The following is a 24725-nucleotide window of genomic DNA, read 5'->3' on the forward strand; positions in this document are numbered from 1 at the left end:
AAGAAAGTGGGCGAGCGAAAGAGAGAGAGGGAGCGAGATCGGCGAGTTGGAAAAGTGAGCGGGTAACGCTGAGTTGAGTGACTTCATCCCCCACGTTTTTGTTTTGGTCAATAAAAGTATCCTTAAAGAGCCATCCGACGCCTCTCGGTGTTTTTATGCACGCCGCCGCCTTCCCGAGGAGGAAATCGGACGAAGCCAAAGGAACCGACGACAACAAGCCAAGTGACTCGGCGGTGAGGAGTTGAAAACACCGCCAATTTCCAAAAAGGGCAGAGATGGTAACACGTGAAAGCGGCATAAAGCCAAAAAAGCGGACCAGAATAGCCAGAGCCTGGAATTATATCAAGGAAAATATGGAGGGTGCCACTGTGTGTACTCTTTGCTAAGCTGAGCTCGCATACCACGGTAGCGCGTCGGCTATAAATGAACATTTGAAGCGCCGTCACCCAAGTATAATTTTCGAAGACAACAAGCTAGCGGATTGTAAGTCCATACAACTCTCTAACGATTTTTTAAATGGAAGTTGCCTATATATGCGTTGTATAAACGCGCATTTTTATTTGATAAAATAATTAATTATATATTTTTTAAAATTATTATTAAATGTATTAGGATCATGGAAGCTCCCACTTAGGGAAAATATATACATATATCCTGTATATACATAATATAATAAAAAATTTATATGGAAACACCACTGGCCTGCTTACTGTATCCATGACTGCACTAATGTTAGTTATTTAATATTATAAAATTTACATATAGTAGTATACTATAAAATTAATACTATATACTTAATTTTTGTTACTGTGGGTATGTGTGCCTTTCATTCAAAATAATTGTGGTAATATTTCAGTGTGCCCTCTGCGTTATCTTCAGGTTAAAACAAACAAAAGTTGAACAGTTTTTCCCCTCCCCCAAAAATGCGAAATGCACACCGGAAAGAGCATCTGAACTCACACAAAGTATTCTGAAAATGATTGTCCGGGACATTGCAATTCATTTTAACATTTAGAACAATAGAGACAATGACATACCGCAAAAAGAGTAAGAATTGTTTTGATTCCTGTTAAAAAGGTGAAGTCACAGTGTTTCCGTTTACATTTTTTTGCAGCAGTTAATGCCAGCAGCATTTGACCTTATTGTTTGTGATTTATTATTGATATTATGTTATTTATTTATACGTTAATAAAGAATTTAGGTGTTTCAAAATGTTTTTTTGTGAATTAATAAGCTTTAAACAAATATTTCATTATTAATTTAGTAAAAAATATATATATATATATTAGACTAGTCGACTAATCGTAAAACTAGTCGGCTGACTAATCGGGAGGAAATTAGTCGTTTGAGACAGCCCTAAGTAACATGATGAAAACTTTTGTTCAAAACGTCCTGATCCGGTATCAGATCAGGACTCGATATCAGCAGATTCTTAAAATCAGTTGACTCAGACTCTGACTCGGGTGCAAAAATATGCGATCGTGACATCACTAGCTATGATGGTTTATTTTTATTTTTTTCTTCAGCAAATTTATTCAGAATATAGTGTTTAGACTAGTGGGGGCACATACGTTTACTACAACATAAAAACAAGACGGGGAACATAGCACATTTTTCTAGCAATCAGTTTCTTCACTTTTTTTCCCCCTATTGTACTTCTCCGAGTCTAACTTTGTAATTATTTTTAAAGTTGACTCTGTGCTAAGAGAACTACTCAGAGACTATAGAGACTGAAGGCATGATAGAGGCATTCACTCGCACATACAGTACAGTATAATGGATTAATTGTGTTCCGTGGAGTATTGAGCATTAGGAGTAATAGTTTTTATTGACTTCAGCCACTTTGAAGGAAACGATGGCCAGAAAAATGATCCAGATTCTATTTTTGAGAACCTTTTTGAGTTAAGTAAATGAGTTACCGTAAATTTTGGACTATAAGCCGCCACCCCTCCAGTTTTGACACGAAAACGACATTTGTTCATAGATAAGCCGCACTGGACTATAAGCTGCAGCTGTCCTCACTGTATTATGGGATATTTACACCAAAAGATATTAACCATTAACACGTTATTTGACACCATAAGACTGTCAGAAGACCAAATGAACCACCATGAAGTTATGGTAACTAATTGGCTGCAAAGCTTAATTGCTTCAAGAAGTTTAATTCGGCCATCACTGCACCCTTGGGGGAGACAATCAACCTATGCCGCCACCTTTTGTCAACACTGTTGTCGTCCAACATGCCTCCTCGCATGCATTGCAGCGCTAGAGATGTAAATAACAATCAAAATTCATTTTTTGTGCCAATTATTTCTTCAGTGACTGTTCCAAATGTTTCATTAATTGCTACTTATGGTGTTTGGTAACACTTTATTTGACAGTGGCACCATAAGACTGTCATAAGACAATCATAAATATGAGATGATACTGTCATGAGCATTAATGCATGCTTATAACAGATGTCATTTAGTGTCATCCGGCAAATTACCTCACTTTTGAACATAACATTTCTGGACATAAATGGAGTTAGTGACATAATTTGCCGGATGACACTTAATGACATCTGTCATAAGCATTCGGTAATGCCCATGGCAGTGTCATGTCATAATTGTGACGGTCTTATGACGCCACCGTCAAGTAAAGCGTTACCTATTAACCCATGTAAATCAACAAATAAGCCGCTCTGGACTATAAACCACAAGATTCAAAATGAAGGAAAAGCTTATAGTCCGAAAATTACGGTAAGTGGTGCACAAAACCAGGAAGGTACAGATTTTGAAAAATTGTCCCATTGGCACAAATTTAAGTTTACTATTCTAAAAGATGCGTGTAAATAATCAAAGCACGCATCAAAGCAAAGAAATCCTGGATGTTTTTTTTCTGCTTGAAGGAGGACGAGAGGGCAATTTTTTAAAATGATAAAATAAATCTATAAATGGCGTAAACACACAAAAGGCTGAAAAAGCCCTTTCTGCTCGTGCTGCAGACTTTTAAATAAACTACTGTTTTTTAAGACTTAAGATTTGTTGTGTTTGATAGAACAAATGTCCAGATGCTGTCATAGCAGTTTTCATCGCGCAATATGCCCCTGTTTTTTCTTTTTATTTGTCCGTTTTACCCCTGAGACCCACGTTTACGGACACATCGCAACCGCAGCCATATAAACAAGGTAAGTGATTACATTTATTTTTCAAATTTTCTATCATTTTTAGCCTAGAATCATTAATTGATGTCTGTTATTTAGTTTGAAAACAAAAAACAACTTTACAAAGTTAGTCATTTGCGTGTTTTTAACTTTTAAGCAAACCACGCCACAATGAAGAAAATTGCGTCCGTAAATAGGTCACGGATATCTATCTTATAACTACTGCTTTGTTGGATTTTTTCTTTTTTTTTTTTTTTGCTGACTGTTGAATTTTCTGATATTTTGGGTGATAAATAAATTGATCCAAGCAAAAAAAAAAAAAAAAAAGTTTAAAAGGGAAAATATTTGGAAAACAAAATTGTGACCACTCTTTTGTCCGTGATTTTTGCACTCGAAATAACTGTTTTAAGATATAAAAGCCAAAAAAAAGGCTGATTGTGCCCATTGACAGCTGTGTCTTTACACTCGGCGGTACATGCTACACAGTTTTTGAATAGAAACAAGGTAAGTATACCATAATATCCAGGTAAAATCAGTGTGTCCTTAATTCTGCTCGCGCTTGATTGCACATCAAGTTATCGGAAATGTAGTTCGAGCCAGAAAAAAGTATGTTAGAGTCAAACGCTAACGTGAGAAGAATTACAGACACAGCAGGCTAACTGACCAGCGTGCATTCCATTATCTTTTCGACCTGTGTTGCCATTTGTATTGCTTATTGTGGGATGATATCGATGTATTAGATAAATTTGACGCTTAAATTATAAAGGCTTCGAGCCTAAACACGAGATAGATAGATGGATGGATGGAGATAGATAATACACAGACCGACCGACCGATAGACAGACCGATCTATCGATCGATATACATTCATCTTCACATTACTGCCTGCATTGCTTTTCACAGTAGAGTACACAGTAGAGTAGAGAAATGAGGTGACCCGGATAAATATGAGATGCTGAGGGATGCTCTTACAGATGTGGAAAGGACAGTGCGGTCAAGGAGGCACACAATTTTATGACACTTGACATCAAACACAACCACAAGATGGTCAACGAGTTTACAACACAGACTCTGTCAAGAATGAGCACAAAAATGACAGTGAAAAGGCAGACAATGTGGAGTACAAGGTAGGTTTTGTCTATCAGACTTCATAAGTGGGTTATGGAGCGTCTTTTTCATTGTTTTGTTTACGTCATTATTCATCATTTCTATTTGCTTCCATTCATCGGAATGAACCAACACTTGACTTGACAATTCTGCCCCACAAGGCTCAACGTTGCTTCAATGGCTCTGCGCACGGCACAGACGAGAGTGGTGGAGAGATTGGCTTCCTCTCCCCGGCCCTCAGAAGTGCTGTGCGCTTTGGGAAAAAAAAATTGCGACGCCAAGGACATGGTTGATTATCTGTGCAACAAGCATGGCACGGCGCTGAGGTAACAGCTACATTTTCATACAAGTCGATATGTTCTTTCACCCAACGACTATGACATGACAAGGAGGGGGGAAATCTTTAAGAAATAGATAAAATAAAGTTCCTGTTAAAAAATGTTACTTGAATGTTTGTTATTTATTATGTACCAGGGTGAGTGTCCAAAACCTTTTTTTAACTGAGAAACTTGAATTTAAAATGTCTAGAAAATGTTGTTTTTTTTTTAACTCACTTCATTTGACCTACTTTAAGGTGCCAAAAATATCCTCCTGTTGAAAAAAATTCTTACTCCAGAAAATCCAATAATATATAATCCAATAATCTATCATACATGCAAATAGGACAATTTTTAAATTTGGCCAAATTGGGGGTCTCAGAGCGAAACTGAAAGGCACCTGAGTGTTTTCCTCCAAATGCAAAAGCAGATGTGGATGTCCCGTTTGACAATTCCAAACAAGCCTCTTTCTCGGCCACTTGACAGACCACCCAGAAATTCGTAATTGTTTGTCAGGAAACAATGTGCAAGCTGGAAAGAAATTGATATTTACATTGAAATTAAGTCAAATTCACAGAAAACAAGGACCATGTGATAACCCCTGCCAAATTCCCAAAGCACTATCTCCTTTGTTGAGAAGACTGTTTGGCAAAGATTCATGATATCCCTTGGCTTAGACACTATATTAGCTTTCTCACCTCCCAGTGATAAAAAGAAGGGGGGGGAAATGGCTGAAAACAGGTATCATGAATCCTCCTTTGGCTGCATACACATAAATGTATGTAGCTAGTCCTTTGATTGGAATTGTTTGTAATCAAGTCAATATTCCATCATATACTGCTTCTTCAGTACAGCTATTTATCCATCCATCTTCTTTCCTATGCTTCCTTTAAAGAAAGATGTTTTAGCAATGACATACCACATATCTATTCAAGGTTATCTCTATAAAAATCTATGTTAAAGCCAAGCAAAACATCTAAAAGAGACACTGACCTAACCTGAGTTCAGTGCAACATTTATTTGTTAAACTATTGTTGAGCTGTGCTGCCAGACATATGCTTTTCCTACTATTTACGAGCATTCCTGTAGGCCACACACAAAACTAAATGCAGGACCAGAATATTTACCAGGAATTGGGACTGCATTAATCGTACGTATCATGATCAGCAAAACTTAAGTTTCATTTCTAAAGGAAGTTAATTTTGGGAGATTTCCCCAGTGGCAAGTTTTGTCCTCTGTTTTATACTGGAGGGTGACTGTTAACATGAATAGGATGCTAGTGGTGAGAGTCTCTGAAATATGAGACCCACCGAAGTCGTACCTAACAGATGTCTAATGGCTTTTCCTTTTAGCGCACTTGACTCAAGAACAGACATCATCAATCTGTAAGAATCTCTGACTTTTGACTTATATGTCTTAATATAGCATTTAACTACCCCCTATATAATAGTACAGTATATCTTAGTCAAGCTTTAAGCACAAAAGTGTTTAAGCGACCAGCACTGTGTAAAAAGGCAGTGTTTGTTACTTTTTTTTTTTCTTGGCATGCTTTGAGCACCAGAGGATGAGACTACACATAAATCACAAGCCAGTCATGACAGAGAGGAACAGTGTGCTTGTATAAAATGGCAAGAGCCCAATACTGAAGGGTTTAACACTTTGGGAAAGTAGTAAATATTTTATATTCAATCACCAAGGAGACTATCCTCCAGGTAAATTCATTCTCACGTCATTGAATCCATTGCATGTAAAAAAAAAAAAAAAATTTTAAATCATAAGACAGGTCTCAACTTCAATTCATGTTCTTCCTCCGTCTGATGACACTTGTATTTAAAGTCTGCGATATGTGCAGCCTACATGAAGACTTGCAATTACATTACTTCAAATGAAAGACTTGTAGTTCTTAAAAGATGAAAGTTATTATGAGTTAAATTGATTTGATATTGAAACCCCTCTTGTGGTTTTCGTTTTTATACAATTTATACAATTAGTTTAACTAGTAGGTTGCCACTGTTGTTGACGTCGCAGGGCGGTGACATCACATGGTTACGCTGCCAGGTTTCCAGAGTATGATTTTAGCGACATAAACATGTCATCTGTTCAACCCTTTCAATTTGAACACGAGAGGATAATTAATGAGCATGACAGCACTGTCGATATTTCACAAAACGAGCATCAAAAGCAAAATGAAACAGCAAAGACAGGATGAGACGAGACAAGAGTAGGGGGGAAAAAAACGATGTTCTGCCAAAATGTGCTACAACGCTGAAACGTCTACATGAGGCGAATTTGACATCCAAAGAACTACCGTGCACTTTCAGCTTGTTTTAAACGTAGTAATATCAGATAAGGGTGGGTTAAATATGCTACGTGACTAATGTCTTGACTACCACAAGAAAACAATGCTTAAAAGTATGAGAGGGAAACACATGCAAAAAGTATTTTGAGGCAATGAAAAAGTAATAAAGGACTCAATAAAAACACAAATATTAAGTACTCGCTGATTTTAACCAATTTGCGCATGTGTTGGACATCTCGCCGCGTAAAAGGAATTGCAGTAGCCCCGCAGTGTTCTTCTAGTGACATTGACAAACTACGTCATCACCCCGAGCGTTCATTGCGCGCATAAAACGTGGCACCCTCCGTAGGTCAAAACATGTACTAAGTATTATAGATTTTTAAATCAATGGCAATATTTTATGTGTTTCTAATACAATATTTTAGTAAAAGAGAACAATTGTGGCTTATTAGAGCCTATAAGTCTTTAAGTCCGAGGTTCCCTTTAAATCCAGTTTAATGATGATGGCTGTCGGTAGGCCTGACGCGATAACAAATGTTAGTGTGTGATAATTTATACTATGAATTATTGCAATATGTGATATTATTGTGCCCCCCCAATTTTTCTTAAATCAATTTACAATAACACAGTGAGAGTACAGTATATATTAATAGATCAAGTACACCCATTTAAACGCGATAAATGTTTACTATTAAATTCAAAAATACTTTTTAAGAAACCACAACTAAAGAAATTAGACCATGCATCTTTTAAGTAAAAGACAACAAAATTAATACCACACAGAAACACAGAATAGATAAAATGTCTTTTTAAAGAAAAAAATAAAATTGCACTTAATAACTTGAGCATTTAGGCAAATGAAAACTTTTCCCCTCATAGCTTCTGCTATGGCGTTCCATGTGTAATATTCTGATTGGATGTTTTCCGAGGCACCCTGAAGCGCACGCATGTTCATGTGACGCGGCAGTGGGAGACACACAGCTTGCCGAGAGATTCAGGTTGAGAAAGTGTTGTTAGCGCCGGGTGTTAATAAAAAACAAAGTTGTCAGCACGACGTGTGTTTGATATCATTGCCAGAAAAACACACATAATAGGACACCATACAGCTTCCTTTTTAATGTTGTCCTTATAATGATGATCTGCTGTATTATAAATCACTTTGTGACTTTCCACTTCCATGATGGAGCGTTCTTCGTCCATGCTTGCTGGTTAAACCGTGAATAAGCAACTCGGCTGTTGACTCCAGGCACGGCTCCGCCCATTTTGACGGATGAGTCTCCATCAAAAATAGATAATAACCTAAACAATCCGGCGGGATCCAGCACGCCGGAGATGGTCCGCAGTCAATCCAGAGCACTGACGCGGCCGGTATACGTTAAACAATAGGATATAATGGGAACGGATTGGCTCCGGCGCTATTTTTTGCCGGACCCGGATCAAAGATGCATTTTGCGTAGTTCAGTGGTCAGCAACCCTGGTCCTCGAGTGGCACTATCCAGCTTGTTTTTCATGTCTCCCTCCTATGACACACCTGAATCATCAGCAAGCTCTGCATAACGCCTGATAACGATCATGATTATTTGATTCAGGTGTGTTAAAGGGGGGAGACATTGTAAACAAGCTGGATAGTGGCACTCGAGGACCAGGGTTGCTGACCCCCTAGGGTAGTTGGTAACAAGGAAGCCAAACTTTTAACAGCACGTCTGCCGCACACACGTGCACGCGAGGTGCTATATCGCTGCGGAAAAATTACCGCCTTCATATTGATTTACCGTGCGATAAATGGAATTATTGCATACTGCGACAGGCTTAGCTGTCGGTGAATATGTCAGTGTCATTGACAATGCCCAAGCCATTTAAATTGGGAGAGCAGCCCTCTGCTAAAATCAACTGTTCATTGCCAAAAAACACCACACAAACAATGCAAGCCATGGCGACATCAGCTTCATGCTTTTGGCTCTTCGGCTGTAACTGAGGCCCTCGTCAAGGTGTAGTGAATTATGAACAGTTCCAAACCCCAGTCAGTGTATGAATAAAAGCTCAATGATCGTTCTCGAAAGCAAAACTATGACAGGCAGAGCCTACTTCAACATCTGAACTTAATTTAGGGATAATCAAAGACACTTTGAATTTTGGCAGATGTGTCCAGACTCCCATTGAACACAAGTTTGAATGTGAATGTTTCGTTTGGAACACAGGCATACGCCCAGTTCTAAGAGGATTTTATATGCTATATCTTTTCTATTCCAATTGAGTTGTATAAGGTTTAAGTGAGATAAATGGTAGAAAGTATCAAGGCTTGTCAAAACCCACTAGAATATTTAATTGGTTGGTTGTTGAAACCAAGACTTATTACCGTCTGCTTGCTTCCAATTTGGCTAAAAAAACAAACAAACAAACAAAAAAAAGCACGAGCGATGAGATATCTTCATTCTAGTGACATGATGCTGTCTATCCGCTGATAGATGTTTAAAAAAGTTAAAAGTAAAAAGTTAACGTGCCTAGCCTAAGTGCCTGTGAATCTCTCTGGCAAGGGTACAGCTCTCTATAAATTATTTAAACATGGAATCCTATGCACACAAGGTCCAGTCAGATGATAAAATGCAACATTAAATTGCTGGACTCATATTTTCCAAAACTGATAGACTACTTGACATGTGGGAGTGATTGTGATTTGTAATCCACTGTGACCTTGTGTTTACACATTGATGTGGAATATGAAAAACAGTACAAAACTGTCTTTTTGCATCTTTAATTCAAAGCATAGCATTGCTAGCATAATGAATATGGACTGAGGCATTATAAACATACTGCTTTGAAGAACGTTGAAATATTCTGATCCAGAATTCAAACTGCTAACCAAGTTAAATGAAGCAATACCACCCAGACGCAATCCAGCCATTGAATTTTTTAAGGCAATTTGTTTAGAATATTGTATGCTCGTACATAGGCAGTCAAAAGCAGGCAGCATGCATTTCCGGGAACATTGACAAAAAAATATATAGCAACTATAAGGCAGATTTGGACGTGGCACAAGAAACAAATCAAACAGGAATGCGAAAATGACAGTGTGTTTTGTGTCAGGCGTTGCACTTATGAAACATTTGTAATGCTTTGAGTAATGGATTGGGACTCTATATCCGTTTGAATATGTGAGCCAGACCACTAAAATCGGACCCTAGGTTCAAAACTGAAGAATTATATTTTCAGCTTCCCTAACTGCGCTTCTGAAGAGCATTCCAAAACTGCATAGATATTTGAAACTGGATTAAAATTACTCCCATTCTCAAAAAATTGGAAACTTTGCAATAAGGCTGCACCAACTATTTGAAAAAATTGATTAAAATCGATTAATAAATTAGTTGTCAACTAATTTGATAATCGATTTTTGCCAGCAGCTTTGAGCAGTTCTGTTTGGTTCCTTGTTTGTAAGAACTGTGAGGCTACGCGCGGGTCAGTTATTAGTGCGAGAGAGAGAGTTCACTGCTACAGTCAGGTTGGGTTACTGAATCAATAATATTATGAAGTTAAGAAGTGTCGAGAGTTTGATTGTCTTTTGTGTTGTTAGATCCAGTGTGCCTCCGTCAGAGGTGTGTAAATGAAGCTAATTACTGTATATTGTAAGGGTGTAACGGTACATGTATTTGTATTGAACTGTTTCGATACGTGGCGCTCGGTTCGGAACGGAGGCGTACCGAACGAGTTTCTGACGTAATGTAACGATGTTCGAGGCTGTGAGTCGATTGGGTTACAGTTTCTTTGTGTAGATTATATTTACTCCATCTTCTCTACTATAATGAGGACCAACACGGTAGGACAGTATAACCCAGAAACCTCAATGGCGCGACAACGTGGCCGCCGCGAGAACGCAGTGAAATGCGGGCGTTAAAGTCAATCAGCCAATGCACACCAGTCGCAGTGCAGCCGCGTGTTAGATGCGTCCCAGAAGCAGCTCAACACGACGCACGCGAAAAGAACGGCAGAGTTTATTATTTGACGCAAGACGCGACCCTCCTGCGTCAACACTACTACCGGTAGCTAGAATCAGGCAGACCGGAAATCACTCTTTTAAAAATACGGTGGATCCGGTCGATTTTCAAACTAATATGCAATCGTAACCCACTTTTTGAGTCCATCAGATCTCTTGAGTGGTAGATCGGGGCACAGTTGACTTGTCTTTGTTGATTTACTGTTGTCTTCTCTGCTATTATAATTACCAACACGGCCCCGTGTTCAATACAAAACCCTCCTACCACAACAAAACAAGTAAGAACTAATATTCACATAGGAACTAATGTTATACAACATAAAATATACAATATGAATACTACATCACAATTGTAAAATAAAAACACATAATAAAATAAATAATAGCCCATTTAAATAAAATAAATTGAAATGAGCTAAAACACCTGTAATTAAATAATAAGAATAATACAAAGATCCTGCTTACACAATTAAATTTATTAATTTCTGTGTGGCGCTTTACCTTGAGAAAATCCACAAATAAAGCTTTTGAAAACCGTTCATAAGAAACAAAATGATTCATTGAGGCATTTCGTTTGTAAAATAGATGTTAAAATCTTTGTCATTCTGATTGCTTTTCTCTTTAGCACAGGACTTCTTTTTTCTTCTTTCTTTCAGAAAGAAAGCTGACCAATACGCGGGGTCTGAAAGGCAAATTTTTGTTGGATTATCTTTAAATACCCGCTACTTTTTGAGCAGAATTCTAGCTTGCTTTGTATAGGCTAATGTTCCTATTGTTGAAAGCACAAAGGTGTGTAATAAATAGTGTTGCACCGATACCATTTTTTGGCCCCGATACCGATACCTGGCTGTGCAGTATCGGCTGATACCGATACCATACCGATACCACCCTGTTTATATATATATATAAAATCCCCCCCCCCCCAAAGAGCTACATAATTGGATGTGAAATCATTGCTATCAAGGCTTTGTCAGGCTGTTGCTTACCTTTGTAAAATAGGAAAAAGAATTGTACAAAGTATAATACTAGCCCAACAGTAAGAAAGTAAAAATAAGTTCATAATAATAAACTCCGAAAGAACTGAGTAAACTTTTTTAAACCTCTCAAAGGCCAAACAGTGCAACTTTCATGAAATTATTGTCACATTCTGCCGCTGGTTAGATTGTGTTTTGTAGCTGGGCTGTTAGTGGGGGCATTCCTGACGTCGCACCTGAATCCAATGCGGGCTCATCAACGCAGCATTTAAGCACGGGTGAGCTCAGAGAAGGCTGCCAAGATATTTGCTTTGCTGATCGCCATTTGACATCTCGCACTATTGTCTCGCTACATTTGCTTGTTACGCCCCTGCATTGGGTTTTTTCTGTTAGTGTGCTGCACTCGTTTGTAACCTCTACCCTGTGCAGGTATTTGAGTGTTTTTATTTTGGCTTTTTGGCTCGCTAACTATCGTATTAGTTGACCTTCGAGTTTGTAGCATTGAGCTCCGTCGACCAGCTGTCACAGACTCCTTTTGTTATTTCTACTATCCCGCGATCGCGTGTTATTTTTTGTTTGCAATCATTAAACACTTGTACGTATCCCCCGCTTGTTGTCCGCTTCGAGGTCCAACCTTGTTTCCGCATTTGCAGACGCTAACAATTATAAGTAATAATAATTGACCACAGCATCCCATCTCTCTATTAGCCTCCTTTTTTCGGGAGGGGGGAGGGAGTCCCTTATTTCTATTTCTGAAAGGTGGCAACCCTACTTTGGAAACAGTTCCCAAATTACTGCAGCATTACTTTAAGTAAAAGACAAATTAAAGTTGACGTAGTGAACTGACCAGAGATTGTTGCACCGGTCCAGCGCCCTTCCATAGCAGTCCTGCTCTTGCAGGCTCAAACTCGTTGTGTTCGTTCATGTTTCGTCTTCAAATGTTTTATCATGTTCGAGGTATTGAAACTGGCCGATTTAACTCCACATCTCGAAACTTTCAGACCGCAAATCTTGCATGCAGCCATTGATTGTAATTGACGGGATTTCTATTTTGAAATATTTCCCGACCGCCGCCATGTCGGCGCCGCCAAGCGGCCTTGTCATTGGTCAGGAGTGGCTATTGGGCCCGTTCTCATTGGTCTGGTGCAGGCCAATAGCGATAGCTGCTTGGTGTTCACGTGTCATCACACAACACGGAGACAGAGTGTAGTGAGCGCCAGGAGAAAAAAAAAAGGCTGCGGTCAAATGTTATAATAATGGACCGGTAAATGGTATCGGAGCCGTCTTTATTGGTACTCGCCGATACCGATACCACCATTTCGGGCCGGGTCCGCGCCCCCTGCCGATACTAGTATTGGTATCGGTGCATCTTTAGTAATAAACAACTAGCACATTTATATTTTGCATTTTGTTTTCTTACTGTACCGAAAATGAACCGAACCGTGACCTCAAAACCGAGGTACGTACCGAACCGAGATTTTTGTGTACCGTTACACCCCTAGTATATTGTTTGTTGATGAGACATTACTACTTAGCACGGAGCGCTAATCTAGTTAGCGATTATGCTTATTAGCGTCTTAAGTGTCCGTTTGTATTGTGTTTTGGAGAAGCATATTAGCACTTGAGTTATTGTTACATAGTAAAGTTGTCTCGTTTCTTTTTATAAAGAAACCACACACATAAAAACCATTCATATAACAGTCTCCTTTCAACACAAACTCAAACTGTAAATTGTCATACAAAAGAGTGCTTTTAGTTTGGATTTGGATTGTATTTATGGACAACTGTTTGATAAAACTGATTCATTACAGTCTGTCTCCTCCTTATTCGATTTTGTTGTTTAGTTTCTTTAAAGAAAATAAATGTCTCATTGACACAATTTAGATCAGCCCTTTGCTCCCAAGAAAAAATATCATTCAGCAGCACTTTTTTTTTTTATTTGAATGAACAGAACTTTTGTCTGATTTGTGTACTGAGAAATTATTTTTATGTTTTATACACAGAACATTTATTAAAAACTTACAGTACAGTTGTAGACTACAGCACAGTTAAGTCAGAAAGCTGTAATATAATATTATTTTTGAAGGATATAGTCATCCATTTTGTCTTCATTGTTACTTAAAACATGCCTAAAACAACTAAAGTTAAATTGTGAAGGTAATTGAAAAAAGTGACATTTATCCGATCAGTTGATTAATCGTTTAATTAACCATCTGATTAATCGATTACAAAAGTAATTTTTAGTTGCAGGGGATATTTTCAATGTATATTTTGATGTTGATTTTTTTTGTATGTTATTTGCCAACTCAAACTTCTTCCGATGGGTCTTCTTACAAATGTGCAAACACGACTTTAAAAAATTCCTGTATAGAGGGTCACACCTCATTTCAACACTTCTAAAAGCCTCTGATTTTTGGTTTATGAATGGTGCAGTTTTTTTTGTTTTTTTTTTAATTGCAATTAGATTTGCCATTTTCAGGTAAAAGTCTGCCTCCTATGTAAACATTCTGATGTTTATCTTCATGTGGCTTCTGTTTGAAGACTTCAATAAACCAGTTGAACTGTAAGTTTACCTCAGGTGGACTAAACAACAATATTTCTGATACCAGATGTCAATGTAACAAAGGATTATCAAATACAGTGGTACTTCTACATTCGAAGTTAATTCATTCCATGACCTTGTTTGTAAGTCGAAATGGTCGGATGTCGCGCAGGATATTCCCATACGAATACATTACAATTCCATTAATTCGGTCCACAGCCCGAAAACTTACACTAAATCCTTAATAAATACTGCTTTTACTACTGCAAATAGCAATTACACAGAGCAAAACAAATACATTATGAATTAAAAATCAGAATAATATTATAATAATGGTAGTAATAAGAATAATACCTGTAATAATGTAACAAATCGGGTTCTAATGTGGCAGATGTATTTTTGCGTGGAGTACCTAAACGCATCGAGTGGCTGTCAGAGTGAGGGAGGACTTTTTACTTTCACTTTACATGTTCAGCTGCGACGGACAGTTGGCATGTTGTGTTGTACAATTTCTGAAATAAATGATTAAAAACCTAAGGAAGCTGCCGATTTCTTTGGCAATGTTACAGTAATAATAAGGAGGACGACCGTCGAGATCATAGACTGTCTTTGGCCATATTGTTGAGCCAGTTAGCGGAGGCGCACCCCATGCTCATATTTTTCGAACGTTTCCAACTTCACTTCAATGGTAAGCCTCACCTTTTTCCTTTTTACACCACCTGCACTAACATTGTTGGAACGCATGTTGATTTCTCTCATAAGAAAATCCACCGTGTGTCTGTCTTGCTGGAAAACAAAGAAACTGCGGCGCTGCCATAAATCTTTGTATTTCGAGCATGTCGTCGGATGTAGAAACAATTGGCGAGTCAAATTTTACGTCTGATGTCGAAAAGATCGTGTGTTGAAGTGATCGTATGTAGAGGTACCACTGTACAGCATCTCTTTCCAGCCTCAAACATGTCATTTTTTTCTGACACATGCTTATCATCTTATTAAAGGTACTTGCATCTTACCCATGAGGGCCCCCAGCAAGTGGACTGGGGTGAACCGTTGGACCATACTCTTGCTTTCAGTTCCTCAGCTCCAGAGTGATTTGAATTTAGCACAGTGTGTGTGCTAGGATGTATTTGTAGCACATATATGTATATACGTATATGTGTGTCCACACACGCAGGCCGAGTTAGGGCAATTTCTGCAACACGGGCCTCTTCAGTGGGTGATAAGTATGCCAAATAGGTAGTCGGACATCAAGTCTTCATTGCAATTCGAGTACATGCTGGCTGCAGAGAGTTGTACTTCTGTTGCTCTGGGGATTTCAAAAACAAAATAGGAAATGCAGTTAGAAAACAGACAAGTAGAAAATAATGACATTTGGCCATTTGCTGCAACTTATGGCAATGGATTGGGATGGATTCAAGCTATTTCTAACCAACTGAGGCAAAACTGAGGGCAATACTTGGTTGTCAACAAAAGATACAGTGTCACAGTTTTTCTCCAAGTACAGTAGTACCTCGACATATGAACACATTGACATACGATCCTTTCGACACCCGACATAAAATTTCATTCATAATTTGTCTCGACAAATGATGACAAGCTTGAGATACGACGATTTACAACAGCGTCTCAATTTCATTGTTTTCCTGCTAGCCGGCAGCACGGTGGATTTTCTTATAAGAGAAATCAACATGGGTTCCAAGAAGGTTAGCGCAGGTGGTGAAAAAAGGTGACACTTGCCATTAAAATTAAGATAGAAATGATAGAAAAATATGTGCATGTCAGTGAACTGGCTAGACATTACGGCAGTAATATGTCGATGATCTCGATGGTCCTCCTCGACCTCCGTTGGCCAGTCTTTATAAGATAAGGTGACAACTTAATATTGTGGTAACATCACCAAAAAAATTGCCAGCTTTGTCAGGCTTTGAATCATTTATTTCATAACTTGTGCAACACGAAACGGCTAATGTCTGCCATAGCCGACGCCAAGAACAACAGAACATGAAAAGAGAAAGTAAAAACTTCCCACTATTACACACCTCTCTCTCTTTCGTTAGTCACACGCTGCAAACAGCAGCCTGCAACACACTACCGCCACATTAGAACCCGATTTGTTACATTATTATTATTATATTAATATTATTTTTCCGATTTGTATTTGTAATTTATTTTGCTATGTGTAATTGCTATTTGTAATCGTACCTACAGTGTTTATGAAGGATTTAACGTAGGTTTTGGGGCTGTGGAACAAATTAATCGAATTACAATGTATTCTTACAGAAAAATCCCACTCGGCATACGACCATTTCGACTTACAAACTAGGTCCAGGAACGGATTAAATTCATATGTAGAGGTAGCACCGTAATAAGAAAAGTTGACATGAGGAGTGAAGCGCTACTTAAGCAATCATAATCGCAAAATGTTTTTAAGGAAAGTCTCATTTCTGTTATGTAACCCTCCATTAAGCATTAAGGTGCTTACCACCATAACATGTAGTCAAAGGAAAAAAAAAATTGAATTCATTTTGTGTGATAAAATACTAATGTGTAATTTCAAAGTGAACTAATTAAAGTATTTTATATTATCATATCCTTGTGTAATGTTTCAAAATTAAGTAAAGCCTTTGTGTTCTGCACTTTTTGAGACAGCAACCCACCATTTTTTACTAGGAGCACAGTGGCCCCTAACTTAAGATTTTAGAGGCACAAGCAGAATATTCTGTGGCACCCACTGCAAATCGACATGCAAAATTTTCCTGTAATTTTCACTGTTTAACCGATAAATACTTTCATAAAAAATGCATAAAACCACAAGCCACTCATCCCAAAAAATGAATTTTCTCCCTTTTTTTGCCGCGACTGTCTTTTCACTCTCTAGAGTCGGACTTATTCGCTCCGTCAACCTCCTTTGAAACAGTGCCGGCGGGTTTGTTGGAAAGAAAGTACCGGTAGTCACTTATTGTCCTTTTCACCATTGTTCACAAGTGGTCAAGTGTTGTTAAGTTTACCCGCTACTCCAATTATAACGCGTGTGCGAGTAGATGAAAAAAATATTTGTACTGGCTCTAATCTTAGTCACAAAATGTGACCATTTGGTCTTAGTCTGGAGCCCTGGTAGTCTTAAATTGTTTGAATCATGTTACTTAAAAACTATTTTTAATGTTAATTGTTCTACACTTTTAGGATGACTTTGAACATGAACATTTAAAGGAAATTTGTGAATCCTTTATTTTAAACTTGAAACGTACTTTAGGGTCACCGCTATCTACATTCCCTGGTTCCTGTTTTTCCAGTCTGTCTTAATCATTCTTTCTGTTCATTAGATTAAACCCATAATTACCAATTTCCTTTCCTCTTTCCTACAACAAAGTGACGATGGTCAGTGGACAACTTCATTACATGGTTCAGTTTCATTTGACTTGTCCAGCTCCATGTTGAAACAAAGAGATGATATTTTTACTAGGGTTGTTCCGATCATGTTTTTTTGCTCCGTATCCGTTAGTTTGAGTATCTGTCGATCGCGATATTTCCCGATCCGATTGCTTTTTTTTTTTTGCTCCCAATTCAATTCCAATCATTCCCGATAATTTTCCCCGATCATATACATTTTGGCAATGCATTAAGAAAAAAATGAATAAAACTCGGACGAATATATACATTCAACATACAGTACATTAGTACTGTATTTGTTTATTATGACAATCCTCAAGATGGCATTTACATTATTAACATTCTTTCTGTGAGAGGGATCCACGGATAGAAAGACTTGTAATTCTTAAAGGATAAATTTGACTTCGTAAATTGTGACTAAATATTGCCATCTAGTGTATTTGTTGAGCTTTCAGTAAATGATACTGTAGCCATTTAACAGTTCTGCCCAAATGCATGATGGGAAGTGCAACCATGACTGTGCAAAGTGGCACCAATTGATATATCTTCTCTGCGTTGGGAAATAAACTTGGGTGTTAAGAAAAAGATCAACTACTACCTTTCTTCCCCACATTGCTTCCCACGATATTTCTAATTGTTGAGAGAGGAATAGTTAGGCTTTAGCCAATTAAAAAAAGCTCTAAAGGCTGCCAAAATTCACTCTACTCATTTTACGCTGCCTTTTAGCTCTATATATAGGTAAAACGGCTCCATTATAGATTGAACGCAACATTGCGTGAGTGGGTCGTGCAGCGCATGCGTTGATTGAGTTAAATACTTTAACGTGACTAATTTTTTAAAAATTAATTACCGCCGTTAACGCGATACATTTGATAACCCTACTTTAAGCCAAAACTAAAGACTCCGGATGAGTGTAAGACATTTTGTCTGTAACGTTAATACAATTAGAAAACGATTTCATTAAAAAATATATATATTTAAAAAAGGCATGTCCGATATTTTTTTGCCGATTCCGATACCTTGAAAATGACGTGATCGAACCCGATCGATCGGCACATCTTTAATTTTTACAGACTTTACTAAATAGGTAGGGTAATAAGTAGTAGTAGTCATAAGCAGAGGTGAGTAAAGTAGCCAAAAATTTTACCTAAGTAAGAGTACCGTTACTTCAAAATAATATTACTCAAGTAAAACGTAGTCCCCTAAAAAATGTACTCAACTACAAGTAAAAAGTATTTGATGAAAAGAATACTCAAGAATTGAGTAACATTGTAACAGCTTACATTTTTGTTTGATTTTTATTTTTTTAAACAATGGATTTTTTTTTTCTCTCAGCACTAACTTATATATATGAACTGTTGTCATAATAATATTGTACAATTACCCATTACAGAAATACAATTAAAAAAAAAAAAAAATCAGTGAATTCCGGTGAGAGAAAAAAAAAACTGACAGAAATGAAGCATTATTTGTCCAAAAAGAATGAGTGCCCTCTAGTGGAGAAAATAGTTCCTGGTTTGAATAATGAATAGTTCTTTTGCAATTCCTATTATGAAACTACAATACAATATCTCCGATTAGCCGAGGTCAATCGGTGCCAAATGAAAACTGGGAGAGAGGTTAAAATCTGTGCTTTCGAGTTGTGTTGAGGGCTGCGTTCTATGTGAAATACTTCGTTTTTTACAGTGCTTTAAAGGCGCCACGTGATTGAACAGGCTGGCGTGATCATAGAACGGTAAGCTTGCGTCTGATTGATATAATGGAGTCATAAGATTAATGTTGCGACGTCTCATTGGTGAAATTGGTAGAGCTACTCTTGGCATCGCTGGCAAAAAATAAATAAATCTACAATGTAGAATAAAGAGGCAAAATTTAACGACTCTTCTCCAGCCCAAAGTTGCAGAGTAAGAGTAGCGTTTTTTTCTTCACAAATCTACTCAAGTGAAACTAAAAAGAATGGTTTAGCAAAACTACTCTTAGAAGTACATTTTTCTCAAAAAGTTACTCAAATAGGTAAATGTAGCGGAGTATATGTAACTCGTTATTACCCACTTCTAGTAATAAGTAGGGTTTATTTAAAAAATAAAAAAAGATCAAACATATTGCCTTAATATGATTAGGTCACAGTAGGTCCAATTAGAACATTTAAACATTCTTTTAAACTTCTACTAAATGTTAGTGTTTACCGTTAAAGCTTACTTCATAAGATCAAGTAAACACTACACTTTATTGAGTAAAGCCTATTTTAAAACATACATGAAATCAGGCCCGGAGTGGGTAATCGGGAGGACCGGGACACTTCCCGTTGGGCCGACCTTTCGTTTGGGCATGTCGTAATTAGACATGTGCCGGTTACCGGTTTCACGGTTTACCGTGGTGTGAAAACGTCGCAGTTTCAAAACCACTAAAATTTTCCGTCATACCTTAGTACGGTATTCGCTATTTTTCATGTGCCAAAATGCAGCCGAAGTGGCTTGGTGCGGCACCACTCACCCCTTCCCGTTTGTTGCCGTGAGTGTCACTAAACAGCCAGCAAACCCAAAAACAAATCCTCCAAACACAAGGCGTACTTTTCTTCAATTTATTGAGCTCTCAAATCGTGGTGAAATATACAAATAAATACATTTAAAACGTTGTACAATTGTATTTTTCCACGTGTGATTAGGTTCAACAGGATAGCAGTAGCACCATTAAAAAGTTCGCCAAAAACAAAACACACATTTTCCTTTCAAATTCAATATACAAACTAACTAAAACTTACAAAGACGAATGTTAGCCTAAGCTAAACTGGGAGAGCAGCTTCTTTTATGTCTCACAGCCGCTGAGTGAAAGAAAAGCTTGAATGAAGGGGGGAAAGAAAAAGAATCGCGTCAAAGATCGCTAATTGAGAGAGGAGGTCTCACTCCTCACTTTTTTTTTTTTTTTTTTTTTTTAGATGAAACCTTTCCTCAACAGTATTTACATTTTAACTAATTTATAAAACTAACTTATACATTTTTAACTAAATTATTAACTTATGAATTCTTTGTTCTTTTTAACACAAAGGCATGGCATCATGTAGACTAGAGTTGACACAGTGGCTGAAAATGGAGAAACTTCACTTGAGCTTCCCCCCTCAAAAAAAAGTCACACAGTATATATTTTTAATTTTATTTAGAAGTGTTTTTACTTTTTATAGCAATTATTTTGTTCTTACTCTAATATTGAGCAACTTGAGCTGTGGCTGTGGGTATAGTCTAGGTTCTATTTATTTTAATTTTATATAATATTTGTTATTTTTTGTTAATTTATTTATTTGCACATTATATTCATGTTCCAATTTGCAAATATGTTTTGAAAAAATCCTGTTCAATGGATTTTTTTTTTTTTTTTTTTTTTAAACCCATACATCTCAAAATTTTGGAGCTATAATTGCAATACCGTGATACCGTGAAACCGCTGTATTTTTGCTCACGGTTATCGTACCGTGAAAATCTCATACCGGCACATGCCTAGTCGTAATATACATTTCTAATAAAGCTGTCAGTTGAACTCGTTAATAACGGCATTAACGCAACTCCCCTTTGTGCTATAAGTTATGGCCCTTCTAACATCCCGTAGTTTGGAATTCAAGACCCCGCGACGTGCCCCCAATGCTCTATTGACCTGATCCTGGTAAAACTTAATTTTGGGTTTTAATGGCCGAAATGAGGCACGTTGAGGCAGCGTGACAAGCGTGAACCCCTCCGGCTGATGGCGCGACCCATTATGGTTGTTTTCGAGCATGTTTGGATGAAAATACAGTGATGTACCTACCGGCGTGTTGCGCAGATGTGGTGGCTGCCTGAGTCACCCTATGGGGTCTATAGACCCTACTCACCTACGTCACAAAATGACGTGTCGCTGTATCCGGCCGCCATATTGTCCGTATTTTTTAGACCTATTCTCATTGTTTTCAATTAGTCGTGCAAGTTATAGAGCAATTCATGGAAGCCCCGGTGTTATCTGACGCCGTAAACTCATTGGATGCGTTGCATAAAAGGCGTTATGTGGAAAAGCTTCAGTTTATCCTTTCGCCAGATCCATATTTGATGCCTAAATCGATGTTTTTCGACCCGCTGTCTTCACCGTCTTTGCCTGACCCTGATATTTACAACTATCTTGTCCACACAAAATCAGCCTATTCTCACGAAAGTTTGAAAAACTTTAAGAGCTTGGAGGCTTATAAATGCTGCGTTGCTGGTTGGGTGAAACAGGTCCTCGTACATGAAAATTCGGCAGGAATCTTGTGCTCGGGAAGGTGAGTTACGAAATTTTCAATTCAAAATCTTTTGTTCTTGCTAACATCCACTGTCGAGTCTAATGTATTTCATGTCATTTGTCAATGGAGCTAGGGCTTTTAATGTTTATATGGTTTAGCGATAGCACTCTCACTACATACATATATAATATGTAATAAATATGAAGTGCGATAGCACTACTCCAGATTGTCCCTAGTTGAATTTATTTTTTGGCTTTTGACGTCAATAGTGAAATTGTAAATTAATTGTATGACAACTGTCTTATTATCCCCTTATAATTATATATTTTCAGGTCGTTCATTCACAACGTCTGAGTGTATGTTGTCGGCGATTAGCCTAGCAATGATCTTAATTGTGGTTGTCAGCCCAAAACCCTCTAAATATATATTAAATGGATCTTACCAGATTTGAAATGACTACTACATAATCTGTGGTAGTTGTTTGGAGCCCAGTTTTCTCGTCGAATTGCAGCAGTTAATCTCGCTCTCCTCTCCGGGTCTCTCGGAATACGGTAAAACTTCAAGTCTCTTCGTCTATCTTCTCTGTTTTTGCAACCGACCGCCACACACGCCTTCACCATTTTGATTATTAATGTTAACGAGCAGAAAAACACGCCATAATAGGAGGAATTTACGAAGCGCTAATGCATTAACATGACGAGTATACGGACAACATGGCGCGGGGGCATGGCTGTGACGTCACGTGAGTAGGGTCTATATGTCGGCAAAAGCACACGGAGGCACGGGGTGAAATTCCCTTGGCTGGCGAAATGTAACTTTGTCTTTTTTAGACCAAAATATGGCACTCTTGTTATCTATTACTGTAATGTACTGATACAGTAAACTTTGAATGAACGTGTAAAATTAAAGAATTTGAATGTTTTAGAGCACTAGAAAACCTCCAGCATATCGCAGCCGCCCGAAGCTCACTATTTTTGGGCACAAAGATGGAGGATAGGGGTGAAATCCACGTTCTCAGGCAAAACATAACTTTGGCATTTTAACCCTAAACATGGCACTCTGAGGTGAACTAATGGGCGCGAACTACCCTGAAATGCACAGATGTTCGAACTGTATAAGTGCTTTGGGAGACAGCCATTTTGGTGTGTTCAATCATTTTATCCTTCACATTTAATTTTTATTTTTTTGTAATCTTATATCATAAATAATATGAAACCAATGATATATTACATTACAGTATATAGGCCTACAGTACTCCCCAAAAATTTGAATATCAAGTAGAAGTTTTTTCATGTTGGCAGTTTAAAATAAAAGATTAAACCAATTAATTTGTATATGTCAATTTGAATGTAATGCCTCATCTCAAGCAGTACCTTGTAACTTTTTTGATTCTTAAGATTTTTCAGCTTATTATAACTACAAATCTAAAAAAAAAAAAAAAAAATTGATACCATGAAAAGTTTCAGTTTTGTACACAGTTGCCACATGTGTAATTCAAAACACCTGCAAAAGGTTTCTGAGCATTTGAAAAGTCTAATACATAAGATAAAATTTTAAGATAGTAGCCCAAAATTAAATCGGTAACTCCACACAGAACCCGTGCTTGAACCCTTGATCTCAGAACTGTCAGCGGACATGCTAACCACTCTTCCGTGCCTCCCTTTACACAAGTTAATTTGGGGAAAATTCATGTTTAATTCATCTTTACAAGTTAAGGTAAAACTATTGTTTCTAATGAAGCTTGAATTTGAATTAAGTAAGGTAAGCACATTGTTCAACTGGGCTAATAGGTGTATTCAAAAATTAAAATATGTAATAAAAAAAAAAAGCCACTAATCGCAAGTTTACAATTGACAGCATGTGATTAAAAATTTTATTCACTGGACATCACGATTATTATTACAATAGCTCAATACGGTAAATCATGATATAAAGTAGGCCTCTCTCTGGCATGAAACTCCCGGGCTGAAAATGAGTCCCACTACATACAGCCCTGCATGAAATCCTACTCTGTATGAAGTAAAGCTTACAGCAAAATGGATCGCGACAAATAGACTAGGTCCACTGCCATAAGATTTGAACATTATTTATATACGATTATAACCCATATGTATTTTAATCCCCTGCGATTGGCCAGTTCAGGGTGTCCCCTGCCTACTGTCCGTAGTTAGCTGGGATAGGCTCCAGTAACTCTGCGACCCCCGTGAGGAAAAGCGGCATGGAAAATGAATGAATGAATGAATGTATTTTAATCAAATTACTTTACTGACCCAGCAATTTTACAAGTAGCCACCAGTCATTTTGTAGCACTCGCAGGTGGAAAAGATAAATTCCCGCTTATAATGTGTGAGCAGAAGTTCCTATGTGAACATTCTGATATTTATCATCATGTAGCTCCTGTTTGAAGACTTCAAAACGCCAGTTGAACTGTAAGCTTCCCTCACGTGGACTAAACCAGAGTATTTCTTATACCATATGTCAATGCAACAGAGAATTATCATATACTGTATCCCTCCCTAGCATCAAATATGTCATTTTCTCTGACACATGCTTATCATCTTATATTCCACCGACTTCGTGAACATTGACAAGTAATAGCACGTCATTAAATTGAAAGGTCATTCAAACTCCAGGTTTCAAAACCAAACTAAAATTCTCACATAACAACAAACTTAATAGCATGAATAGCAATTCATGAAATAATTAGCGCAAAACATGAACTT

At 37.6% G+C, this 24725-nt stretch overlaps 1 protein-coding gene across 4 annotated transcripts in view; it reads right to left on the bottom strand.

Moving 5' to 3' along the window:
- il34 (interleukin 34) overlaps positions 1–24725 on the bottom strand; it is a 109774-nt gene that overhangs the window by 44580 nt on the left and 40469 nt on the right. For all 4 annotated transcript variants that reach the window (XM_057835941.1, XM_057835940.1, XM_057835939.1 and 1 more), the window contains exon 2: positions 15386–15678. In XM_057835941.1, coding sequence (XP_057691924.1) covers positions 15386–15431 — 46 coding nt within the window. In that variant the 5' untranslated portion in view covers positions 15432–15678. The remainder of the gene's footprint in view (positions 1–15385; positions 15679–24725) is intronic.

The sequence above is a fragment of the Corythoichthys intestinalis genome, chromosome 5, assembly GCF_030265065.1.
Source record: "Corythoichthys intestinalis isolate RoL2023-P3 chromosome 5, ASM3026506v1, whole genome shotgun sequence".
In the NCBI taxonomy this organism is placed as follows: Eukaryota; Metazoa; Chordata; class Actinopteri; order Syngnathiformes; family Syngnathidae; genus Corythoichthys; species Corythoichthys intestinalis.